The following is a 13,458-nucleotide window of genomic DNA, read 5'->3' as shown; positions in this document are numbered from 1 at the left end:
CACCTCAGTAAAATTCGATCGAATAAAATACTATGATAACGCAAATTTTTCAAAATCTTACTCAATAGTATTCGTAACTAGAGATAAGCTATCTCAATGTAACCTAACCAAACGTAACTCAGCTTAACCTAACCTAGCCGACCAAGCTATATCTAGATTTATCTCATCAAACAAACGCAATTTTTTCATAGCAAAGCACCATGTTAGGTGACTATTATTGTTTCCTTTTGCTGCAAAAGTAATAGTTCTATTTATTATAAAAAATAATAATTTCAGTTGTGACTCTATCTGTTACTCTGGTTCAATGAACTCTAGAACTTTTGCTTTCATTTTAAGTATCATCACTTTAAAAATTGGAAGCGTTTGTTTAAAAAATTCAAAAAAGCGATATCGAATCCATCTATTATTTTTAACAGAAAACTATTTCAATTCCTATTTTAAAAATTGGAACTGATTTGTCAAGAATTTACACTACCTTCAAAGCCATAAAAAAGCTATGTGGTTTCACAATCAATTTGCTGGTGATTTTAACAATTTTCAATGATAAATTTTTAAATTAAAAGAAAGACAAACATTCCCGGGTTACGAATAATCTGACAATATTTGAAAATCTCCTACTACCACCACAGTAAGCTGAAAATGTTGCTTGTGTTGTGATGGAGGACTTGGCCAGCCAAGGAATTGAACACACTTCGCCTGAGTGGTACCCAAGCGCGATGTCAACTCGGCCACCGATCCATCAATCATTGACGGTAATCGACCGAAGAGTTTGATATTATATGCAAAAAGAAATATAGCTTATAAATCTATGTAAATACTAAATAAATATGATTCGAATGCGAAGAAAGTTTTGTAAGATTTCAAAATAATTTCTGAAGAAAGTTGTGTAGTTATGCTTCAACAAAAACTCAGATACATTTAATCCCTAGTAGAATATATTTATTTCCAGAAAGATCGACTTAAACCTCCTTTGTCAATGCATCCAATAATCTATTCATGGTTCATATCATTCCACATTACTTGAGTCATCAATTTTCAGTTATTGAAATATTTAGTGGAAGACATTTCTATTCATGGAGCGAGTTTCCAAAAGCGTACCTCGAATTGTTAATAATTCAAGTCAATCTAGGTGATGGAATTTGATAAGGGGATAGTTACCTAGACAATGTTGTGCCTCTGCTTCAGAGAATTTACGAGGTCTTTTGTGTTGTGTTTGAAACAAAAGATATTTTTTCTTGGTATTTCGTTTTCTAGTCCTGTGTTAACAATCAACGCATGAGGTTTTTTTCAGCAGGTAAAATGAAAATCATTTTTTGTACTGAGCCATGATAGTTAAGTTTTTTGAAGACGTTTATCGCCAAGCATTTTAAAAATTAAGCACATCTTCAAAATTTTTTCGTCAACTTATTGTACTGGTGATTCATTCCAATGTTGTGTTTGCATGCTTTTTTTGAAAGAATTGAGTTTTTATTCGGACAAAACTATTTATGACTATCTAACTTACCAACAGAGTAGGCAGAGAGAACGGACCGCCAAATAACTCGGTCTTGGCACTTATTTTTTGCCTCATTCACATACTCTTCTATTATTCTGAATCTTGACATGGCCCGACTTAAGTATCTGATTCACTTGACCGTGGCATGTTTTCCTCGGGCGTCCCCGACTTCTGCTACCATTCGCATTTCCGTCATATATTTTCCTTACACTCTTTTCTTCGCTCAATTGATCTACATCCCCAAACCATCGAAGCGTCACTTTCTTAATCGTACTCATAACGCTTACATCAACCTTGCACTCTTTGCGGATCTCCACATTTCTCACACGATCATACTTGGTTTTACGACACATACGCCTCATGAATCTCATTTCTACAGCATTCAGTCTAATATTATCCTTATTCTGCCAGTTCCACGCCTCACATACATCAGGTTAGTTACCAGCACTCCATTGTGGAATGCTAGTTTCGCTTCTTTGGACATTTTTTTGCTAGCGCCAACTTCGTTCAGTCCTCCATTAATGAAGTTAGCCGCATTGACCATTTTTTCAATATCTTTGTCAGCCTTCCCATCTCTCGTAAACTATTTATTCATATTAATATTGAGTTTATACGGGCGCAAACAAATAATTCGTCCTAATATGTTAAAGCATAACTTGCAGAAAGTATGTTTACATGATTTAATTAAATTAAGCCGTCTATAAACGCATAGATTATAACGAATGATACATTTTCACCCAACATGTTGATAACCCAGAAGAATATATTTTACAAGTTTAACGAAATAATTTTCCGTGATGGTAAGTTCCTAATTAAAAGTTACCATCAAAATACTTTGAAGATTTTCAGGCCTTCAAGCAAAGTTCGGGACAAAATTGATGATCTATCGAATAAAGCTGTTTGAATTTTTTTCAGAATAAGGATAAATAGAAAAATAACAAGTTTGTTTGGTTTTACTTCCAAGAAAAACTAAAACTAAAACTAAAAAAAAGTAAAACTTGAAAGCGTATAATTAAAATCTATATGTTAACAGCTTTAGTTAATGGTTCATAACGTGTTTGATAAATGCTTAGATTATCAAGAGAATCTTTGATAAATTAATTATAATTTTGTGGTCACAGCCGCTATTGGTCAATTTAGAGCTAAGTAAAATTAATCTACTTTGTAGGTACTTTGGCAAGTGGGTTTAATATATCAAAAGTTTAAATTTTGCTTGGCATTTGTTTGAACTTACGAAACTGTGGGATTGTTTTGGAAGTCTGCACTAATAGTGTAAGTTTTGGTTGTAAAATAATGATTTTTGGTCATAATCTCAGAACTTTAATAATTATCATCAAACTCATTAGCTCAACGTAAAAAACGATAAAACGTATCGCATAATTATATAACAGTGGCAAAAAAGTTATTTTATAAACGATGAGTTAGTAAAAAAGTTGTTTTATAATCGATAAGTTATTAAAAGGTTGTTTTACAATCGATTACTTAATAAAAATTTGTTTTACAATCGATAAGTTAGTAAAATAGTTGTTTATTAATAAGCTAAAAGTAAAATTTATTTTATAATCTATAAAATAATGAAAAAATAATCAAAAAAGAATTATCGTGGATTTCAGTACGTGATGTTGACAATATTTATTTTAAAAATGCGTTATCAAGATAATTAAAAAGCACTCACCTTGAAAGCTGAACCAGATATTTACGAGGAAGGGATGCTCCAACTGTGTGAGGAGTTCCACCTCCCTCAGAACATTTCTCAGCGCATCTCTTTCTGTGCAGGCTGCCTTGTTCATGTATTTCATGGCGAACATCTGCTTACTGTCCTTCTTCTGGACAATGCAGACCTGGTAAAAGGGGAATAAACCAATTAATCAAATAAACTGATCATTTTGATTTCTTAAGCTGGAATATTGCCACGGATACGTCGGTCGCATACGGTATTAATGTAGAGCGATAATGAATGAATAAAGAGCTACTGTAGAATAACCCTGACGATCAGTCGCGTTGAACACGAGGTGTGTGCGTTGAGTCGTCGGTCGACCGACGCGTTTACTATATGAGAATATTCAGTGCCGCGCTGATTGCGTGTACTGATAAAGATGAGCGTGCGTGTATCCACTGTAGTCTTATAAAAGGAATACTTAAACAGATTAGGCTATTACTGGGGTTCTTCTTCGCCCCCCTATTTGGGACTTACAATATCGAATAATTTATACGAAGATGGGAATGCTAAGGTAAAATGTTGGGCATGAAGTGTGTCATAGCGTGTCAACACGCCGTAATACCCCAAAAATAAAATACTAGTATGTGTGAGGCATTGTTTCCAGACTTTGATGGATACGGTATTAATAAAACGACTTAAAATGTCGGTAGTTGTTAGCTTGGAACTAACTTGTCAGCATCTTTGTGTAACGGTGGTGACCTTTGATGGCTTCCGTACTTTAGGAAAAAATCCGTTTTTAATCGTTTAATTGTTCGAAACGCCCCTTAATACGATAATCAAGGGTGAAATTAAATTAAGATCAAATGACATGGATGGTTTGATTTTTTTACTGCTAAACTGAAATCCAAGGTTTCGACGTTTTCTATGGAAATATTTAGAGGTAAAATTATTGAAAAAAAATTGAAACTCTTAAATCCTGATAATATCATTAGTACCTACGAATATTGTGTTTGTTGCATTCGTACTTTAATGGTTGGTACTGCAAAAAATATACTAACAATGTAGATCCTTTCAACAGTCAGCACAGCATTCCCAAAGAGGGGAACAAATCGGGATACCAACAAAAATATCGGTTTTTTTAATCATAATATGGATGAATTTGCTTTTCTTACAGAGTATCCAACCTCAAATAACACCTATCTTATTTAATATAGCAGACACGACGGCAGGTTTATTAATTTAAATGAAATGTTCAGTCATAGAAATTCAGTCCAAGAAAACACGAATTCATGTTTATTAGGCGGCCAATAATATAATCCATGACCTAGAATAAGGTCTAGAAAGAGAAGGAGCTTTTAAATCTAATGATTTTTTGGTGAAAGTAGTCCAAAATTATTGTTGAAGTTTGTAAATATTATAATATTTTTTATGATTAAAAAGAAAAAAAAACAGTTTTTTAAGATAAGATTCAAAATAGCTAAATTAAGTAACGGACATTCTTTAATATATTTCGACTAGCTAGCATGTCAAAGAGTATTAGTACGGCCGAATTACACTTGTCGAGTTCTCGGCCGAGTCACTCGTTTTATTACTCGGCTGGGCAACTTATTGAAGAGTAGATGTGATCAAATGTAAAAGATTCAGTCAGAATTGAGATAACTTTATAGTTTTGTTAATATGCAAAAATAAAGAAATGAAGAGAGTTACATAACAACAAACGTCACACAGTCTGAAAAATTCTAATTTATTTCTTTCACTCGGCTGATCGAACTGACTGAGTGGCGAGCTAGTGAAGCACCGAGTTGAGTATTCGGGTGGATGGGGAACTTACTCGACCGAGTCACTGGGCCTTGCTTCCATCCACTGTCTCGCCTGAATCACTCGTCCGCTGCTAGGGCGAGTACTGGCTGTAATGATCACATCAGCCGAACACTCAGCCAAATGCACTTTCTCAGCCGAGCACTTGGCAGGTGTAAGTTGTAATTTTGGAATTAGGAAACAATACGTTCTTTCAAATTAAAAAGATGATTAGGACATTGATAGAGGCAAGCATATTGGAACTTAAACAGTATGACAGTTAGCTGTGGTTGCTAATAACAAGTTGTCAAAGAAAATGGTGGAGTAATACAGTTAAAGTAAAATCTCTGAGGCTATTGAGAGAAAATAGTGTGGTGTCGATCTATGCCCATTGAATAAGAAAAGAACGGAAAAAAGAAAACCTTTAAACTTCTCATATTTTTCAATAGAAAATTCATGATTCTAGGCTGTGAATTCTGTATTTCACTTAATTCTTCGCAAACAATGGCTTCACTGGGCTTTGCTAAAAAATATTGCTTGATGTTGACAATTCCCTCTAACTAACGTTATAAATTTGTTTGCATATATTATCTGTGTTTTCAGTAAAAAGAGAAGATGTTTCATAAATTTTATAAGGCGCTTTTGACAAATTGAATTGAAAAAGTCTGGAGAATAATTTAATATGATGGATGGATTAAATGAAGAAGTTGGTGACATCCCAGGGAGAAAATTTATATATGAGAAAATCAGTAAAAGGTACCTAAGATATTAATGCATGAAACAATGGCAAGGATCTATGTAGTGGAAAAGTATAAGAAGTTAAGTGAATAAGGACGAAGTAAGGTTAGCCTAAATTGAGTTGAATTACGTTTCTTCCCAATCGTCCAACCCCTACAAAAAATTTCGCCATGGTCAGAAGTTATTATTGATTTTCATGCATTTAAAAATGAAGGCGAGCATTCTTAAGTTACGAATAAACTGACAATTATTTGAATTTATCCTACTTCTATCAATATAGATGGGAGGAAAATGTTTTTTGTGCAATGACCGAGTATTTAGCTATTAAAGGATTAAATCTACTATACGCCGGTGGTAATTTGACGAATTTATCCACTCAGTTACTGTCGGTTTTATTTTGTGTTTCACCTTGTTTTCAATTAGTATTATGTATAAGATATCGGTAAGGTTTATGTAAATGGTCTAGTTTTCAAATTTTTTGCGGTGCCGTAATATTGAATTAATCTCACTCAAGCTGACGCATGGAAAAATAGGGAATATTTGTTGTTGGGATTGCCAGTTTTTGGAAAAAACTTCGAGACAGGTTGAGTAGGAAGATGGAAGGGATTATTACTAAACGCGATTGCCCCCTTTTCCGCTTGAAGTTTGACGAGGGAAGAGGTAAGACGGGTAGTTTTTTCTGAAGAAAACAGAAAGCATCCACCATTTAAGATAAGATGCCCAAAAATACGTCATGAATGTGTCTTTATTATTTGTAACTCTACGCGTGCACCTATATGTTGTGACGATGTTTGCTGAACATCGTCTGTTAACAAAATGTACAGTAAAGTAGATTTTTATGTACACGTCCTTTAGCAATGATAATTATTAATAATGCAATATTAAATTGTGATTTTTAAAAAATATATATTTTTGCCTGAAAAAACAGCAGCTAAGCAGATTACTTGACGTTTTGTAATCCAGCTTTCAAATTGCATTAAGTAACAACTAATAATTTTATAACGGTTGCCGTTAGTAAAAAAACAAGAGATTGCTTAATATTTCGTACTGCAGCTTTCAAATTGGCGTTACTTAAAAAAACAACGGATTGCTGAACATTACCGAACATTTTCAAATTGCAAAAAAATAATGGATTTCTGAACATTTCACAATTTAAAAGTGAATTCCGCCAATCTCTCGGAGTGCACCCTGACATAGAGCTTAAAACACTAGGGGCCTTACTATTAAACTATTTTTAAATCTTATACAACTGATCAACAACTATTAATGTAGGGAAAAAGGGTTGTTTACGATTTGAGTAAAATTGAAAACACTTTATAAGTAATAATATTTGGCTAATTTATGTATCGCCGTTTTCGTGAGAAATCACCTCAAGGGCAAGTAAGGGGTGTATCTATATTTATATTTTAAAATATTAATCCACGTTAGAATCTAATGTCATCTTTATATTCATGTACCTACATACAATTATATTAATATGCAAAAATCATTTTCGTACTGGCACATTTCCCTAAAAAATATGATAGGTGCTGTGTTTATTGATTATTAGAATTAGGTATTTATATATTTACAAACATTGAGTTGTTGAAAGTTTGGTTTGCTGACTGTAATTATTACACTTTTTATCTACCTTATTAGGTACCTACATACCTACCTTCACTTATTGTAATTTATATAAAAACCTTATTGAATATAGTAACTGTCCATCCAGCAACCTTAGTACGCATTTCTTGCTTCATTCGCATTCGTATATTGTCTCATAATGCTATTCCGTTATTCCAACTCTTGACATGTCCCGAATTAAGAATCTGATTCACTTGATCGTGCCTTGTCATCCCCGAATTTTTCTACCATTCACATTTGCCTCATATATTTTCCTTACACTCCTTTCATCATTCTTTCGCTCTACATGCCCAAATCATCTAAGTGTGTAACTAAATAAAGTAACTGACCATGGAGCAACCTTGGAACACATTTCTTGTTTCATTCATATTCATTCATCATTCCATACCTACATACTCGTACTTTTCAACCGTAATGGGATTTGATTGATCCTGCAATTTCTACCTCGTACGTCTCCAACTTCATCTATCTATTTGTTTGTCACAAAAATATTTTCCTCATAGTCTATTTTCTTAAAAGCCGTTTTAGCTTTTAATTTAGTTATATATTATAATTTTTCTTCAAATTAAATACACTTATTTCGGCATGGTATCGGAAAATCACATTAATAATATGATCTTACATAATTTTACCACACTAAGATTTGCAATATTCCGTTTACAGACATCTCATCAGAAAAAACATCTCTAAGCTTTCGTCCTTGTAAATGATTGTTTTGGTTTAGAGATAAGAGCACATAATAACCATTGTGTGGATACATTCTTCACTATCTCATAAGCACAAAGGTGCTTGGGACGGTCTACAATATTAAACATAACATTGTAGAGTTGTCTTTGTTGGAGAGCGTGTTTTATCATATTTTCCTTGCATAGAATACGTGACGTTTTCGGAAAGGGGAACGTTTCGTGTTTCACCGCACAGACATGTGATAAGTGCCGAACAATGTTTTTGAAAGATTTTCTGAAAACGGCGAGACGATTTACATGACGTTAACATTTCTGTCAGGAACAAAAACGCACGAAAGTTGAAAGGGTGGCGAAGCCGAGCAATTTTTCATAAATTGTCCGTGGTTAATGGACCCTATAAGAAAAATCTTTGCAGGTGTTGTAAAAACTATGAAATCGATACATGCCGTAAGAGCTTTCTTTCGTTTGTCATCCTGATCGAGCGCTTTTTTCAACTGTGGCCATACAATGGCAGGCACTCGGTTAACTGAGCTATCACTTTTGCTCCTAACATATTAAATTTTTATTTTTTATTTTACTATTCTCTATTGTAATAAATCACAAACCTTAAGTTTAATACATAACCGATTTAAAGGTTTTTTTTCTTGGTACTTTATTCATGTTTTCATATAATTTTTAATTTTATGATTTTGTTCGTTGTCGAGTTTGCTAAGAATTTATAATTAAAAAAGAAATTGCTAAATTATTTGGCAAGATTTCATTGAATTGGGGAAATAATTGAATGATAAATTGGCCTCTATCCAAAATTGTTAAACAAAACCTATTTAAATATGTACTTACTACAATTGTCGTAGTGCAGAAACAATTTGATAAATCGTATTCTTTGTTTCCTTCATAAAAGTGTTACAAAAAGCTCTCACTTACATTTTCGGAAGCTTTCGATATTTTTTTGTGACAATAGCATTATTATTGATCCAAAAATAAGCTTTTACCAAATGGGCTATAGTACGCACTTATGGAAGCCAACGTGAAGGGTTGATGTCTTTAACTGACTTCTTTGTTAACTTGATTAGGGTTGTAACAATGCCTTTACAGAGATTGACAGCAGAAGTAGTACTTATTTTAATAATAAACCTTCTGGAATGATAAGCCTTTCAATTTGACACTTTTACATCTTGATACACAAACAAGTGTTTGTCTGGCTTTAAAAGTAAGGTCTTGTTGTCAATTTTATCCAGGTAATATGTAATTTTTTTTAATTGGATTTATTTTACATAATTTTTATGTGATTACAAAAGTCCCAACTTCTGGTGAGCCTATGGGATTATATTATGATCACGAAGTGAAGGGGGGATAGAGTGGAAGAAGAAAAGTTAGGAAGAATCTGGCTGTTTAAATTTGGTTATTAAACAAGACCAAAACCTTTTCAACCGACTGGATTCTGAATAATGATCTTTCACCAATATTATTATGCTTTCATTATTTGTCTTTCCGAAACACTTCGAAAAAGGATAATACAATTAATTATTTATAAGGTTAATAATACTTTTCTAGTTTTCACAGTGGCACATTACAAAGCATTGAATTTATTAAATCTGTAGTTCAGATGAAAAGATTTTCGAAGATAAAAAAAAAGATAAGTAGGTATTGAGTTTGGCAGTAAATTTAATTCTAAATTTTAAATATAATAATTAGGTTCCAATAGTTGAGTGTTTAAAGATTATGGTCTGGTAAGACCGTTATCTCTTTTTATTTTCTATTGTTTGTTCTGTTTCATGTTTCGTTTAGATGGTATTATCTTCTGATACATGATATATTAAATTGATGGTTATAACCTTCAAAAGCCCAAGAGTAGTCGTTCCAATAATAATTGAATTTTCATTAGACTTTTAGAAAAAGTCAATACGTATCCCATGTAAATAAAATTCGGATATTTTTATTCGAGACACTATTTAGGTTACGAACCAATTTTTTAGAAGTTTGTGATTATTCAAAACGATATCTGCCATATATATGTAAAAAAATAGTAAATCTGAATTTTAAATAGGAGATCGACAAATATGACATACAATAATTAAATCCCAATGGTCGAGTGGATAAACCTTACCTTGTGCCTGTAAGACAGATATAGTGGGTATGATTCCCAGATGAGACTGCTATTTTTTTTCTGTGTCTTGTTCTGTTATGTTTTGCTTAGATTTGTTTTTTATTGTCTTCGTCTTCAATAACTAATTTTAGTTTTACGAAACATAATTCAAACGCTTACTAAGTAGGTATACCTAAGACATGATAATTAGTTTAAATTTAGTAAATTTAAGGTATTTTTAGGAAAGTATATCATACTTTTTTAAGAGCTTTTGGGGAGATTTCCCGCAAAAACAGCAGAATATTCTTTGTAGAGAAATTTTTGGTGTTTTTTTTTTAAAACAATAGGGCATTTATCGTGGAAGTTAGTTGTGGTATATGGTGTGGAATTTCAACATTTTAAAAACCTGTAGCTACCGATAAACCTCCTAAAAACCAAGCTCCCGACAAGACAAAACAGGTTATGGCGTTGAAAATGAGTGAAACTCAAGATCGATGATTGAAGAGCAAAATGCTTTGCGCTAAGCCGAGTGTTCTGTTTTGTTTATCTACTTTGTCTAAAAGCCGAAATGGGGTGACACAAGAATTTCTCACTCGTGCCAGGCCGGACAAAGCAAACAAGTCAAAGGGAATGTTAAATTTACGTTACAAAACTGAGCGGTTGGTGGCTGAATTAATACATTCATGCTATGGGTTACGCAATGTTTCGTGAATTCAATTTCTTTGTTCGCTAAGTCTTCCATTATTACACATCAACCAACATCTTCCGTTTTCGATTATGGTAGTAGAGGCTCTCAAATATTGAAAGGTTATTCCTAACCAAGGAATTTTTGATTTTCCTTAATTTAAAAAAAAATCGTAAGTCTACATATTTCATCAAATAAAGACTAATTTAGTGTCGAACGTGAAAAGAGAAATAAGAACAACATCAACAAGCGTCGGGTAGGCTGTAGCGGTATGTTGTAAATGCGTGTTCACTTATGCGTCACAAATGCAAAAAGAACACTGTTCAATGCTTTTTCTACATCCCTGTTGTAATGTTTTCCCGCGTCCCCTCAACGTTCTCGTTAACGGATTAACATTTTGTTCGTTTGGTTTTATTTACAACTTCCCGCGGTTTATCAACCCTTCAATCTTAACGAATTAATATGTCACGTTGTGTCAATTTTTTGTTTCGACAGGGATTAATTCATTGAAGGATCCTTTTAATTGGTTGTGGTAACTTTGGTTCTTTTTAGATGAGGCGTGTTACATTCTGTATGGTTTGAAAATAAGACAATGACCGACTACCCTGATTTTAACTACCTTTTCCTACCTTGTTTGCTCGCCCAAACGTTTCCGGTTGCTGCAGTTGATAATGTGCTAATATAATGAGACAATTAATTACAAATTAAGTACATGAAATTCACTATAGACAATTCAATTCAAGATGCACAAGATTCTAAGTTAATGATTTGACTATGGATTGTTAGTTTTGTGAGTTATTTCTATGAGTAGGTATTTTCGGGAATAGCTAGAGACAAAACATGTGTTGCTTTCGATTGGTCTCCGTCCAAATCCCATCCATCAACGTGACCAGCTCGAGAGCAGCCAAGTTGATGGTCCAATCCCAACACCTCCAGAAATGAATTGAATATCGCTCAGCGACAGATGAGATAATGACATGTTTTGCCTCCTGCCGGAGGGTGATGAAGGTGGAATGTGGGTCCTTGGTGGTAGCTGTTGATGTTGATGTTGATGATGAATGATGAAGATTCATCTTATACCGTTAGGTACAAGGAGCTGCTCCGGTCTGGTGGCATGATAGCCTGGTGTCAGGAACCATTTGGGTCACGTGGGTAGCGCGAGGTTTAGGTCGCGTCAACCTCCCCCAAATCGATGATGAGTTGGGCTTCGCCAGTATGCCGAAAATTAGGAGTCCACTCTACTAACCTCAAACATAAACATATACTGAAGTGGTTTGCATCAGCAACGTCAGGAGTTCGGGAGTCCCGTGAAAACCCCTCTGGTTTACGCTCGTAAGGATAATGATGAATTCAGCTTCAGTTTGTTCGACTTCGCCTCTGCAGTCACGCTACTCCAAATAGCTCCTGGCTCCAGTCTATACAGCTTCTCGTTCCAGTAGAGGTAATGACACATATTTATCATATGTACAATACAGAACATACTTCAAGTCTTTCGTCCACACTCAAAATAGTCATGTCAATATTTAATTTGGATGAGGGCGTCCATCCGACATAACGAATGTTTCCTAGACGGGAGATTTTACCCCACTTCAAAGTCATGGTCATTCGCTCTATCGTTTGTTACCCTCCGTTCGCTTCAAATATCAAAGAATGGTAGAAATTGATATCCTCGACTTCCGGCGCTAAGGATCAGGGATACTGGAATCATCAGGTCGTGAATCTGAAATCATCCGATCTCCGTCAGCTCAAACGGTTTCAGTCGGAGTCAATTTCCAACCTAATTCTGGATGACTTCTCCTCCTATAGTGGGGTAAGTACTTATTGAATTTGACAGGAAGGACGTCAGAAAGCGCCGAAACAACTTCATATTCGTCACGATCCCTTCGTTCTGTCAGCGAGAAAATCCTCCTCACACGCCAGCCAAGAATAGCATAGCCCTTATCCGCTTTGTTCCTTCGTCTCCCAGCTAACTCAAGTAGGAAAGCCCATTAGCAATTTTCGTTCCCTTCGATCTGAACTCAGTGAAAGCGTCCTCTCACCAGCTGAAAATACTCGAAACAGGGGTCTATTCCGGGTGACTATCTAAGGCTGGTCCGCCAACACCTTCGACAGAAACCGGTGCTTTTACGGGAATAACTCAACCACACCAATAGCAGGGGAAAAAGCCGGCGCTGCTATACTAAAATAGACGTTATATCGGTATCCAGGGTTATCGACTTTGCTAACACAAGAGTCCCTATTAGGCAAGCCAAATTACAAATTTCGTTCCCTTCGCTTTTGTCGCTTTGGTAAGATAGGACAGCCTACGGAAAATTCGTATACTTCGTCCCCGTCAAACCCATGAAAAATTAAAATCTCGCTTGATAGAATAGGAATGCCAGACAGATGCACTCTCTCGGCGACTAGCCTCGATCCGCTGCGTTATTCCGATTCAAAAATGAATTAAAAGAGCGATGTTTGAATAAATTATATTTAATTAAATATATTTTATGAATTCCGTATAGAATAAGTTGAATTCCCAAGGAGGATACGACAACTCATTTTCAAATAACAGGCATTGAAGCATTTAATTTACCGTTCTATCCGTTACTATAAAAACACTGCATAAATACAATGGTTTGTGTTCTTTAAATTTTGGCGCTAAATATAACTACTAGAGAATTATTAAATCATTTTAAACTCATAAAC

The 13,458-nt window shown here is 34.4% G+C and overlaps 1 protein-coding gene across 1 annotated transcript in view; it reads right to left on the bottom strand.

Annotated features, from left to right (window-relative positions):
- LOC149411578 (serine/threonine-protein kinase 32A) overlaps positions 1 to 13,458 on the bottom strand; it is a 465,118-nt gene that overhangs the window by 225,733 nt on the left and 225,927 nt on the right. The window contains exon 5 of the mRNA XM_089646859.1: positions 3,171 to 3,336. Within this exon, the coding sequence (XP_089502985.1) occupies positions 3,171 to 3,336 (166 nt within the window). The remainder of the gene's footprint in view (positions 1 to 3,170; positions 3,337 to 13,458) is intronic.

Source organism: Hesperophylax consimilis, chromosome 25 (assembly GCF_061612785.1).
Source record: "Hesperophylax consimilis isolate HC1 chromosome 25, BYU_Hcon_1.0, whole genome shotgun sequence".
NCBI lineage: Eukaryota > Metazoa > Arthropoda > Insecta > Trichoptera > Limnephilidae > Hesperophylax > Hesperophylax consimilis.
This window is presented reverse-complemented; position numbering and strand designations above follow the sequence as displayed.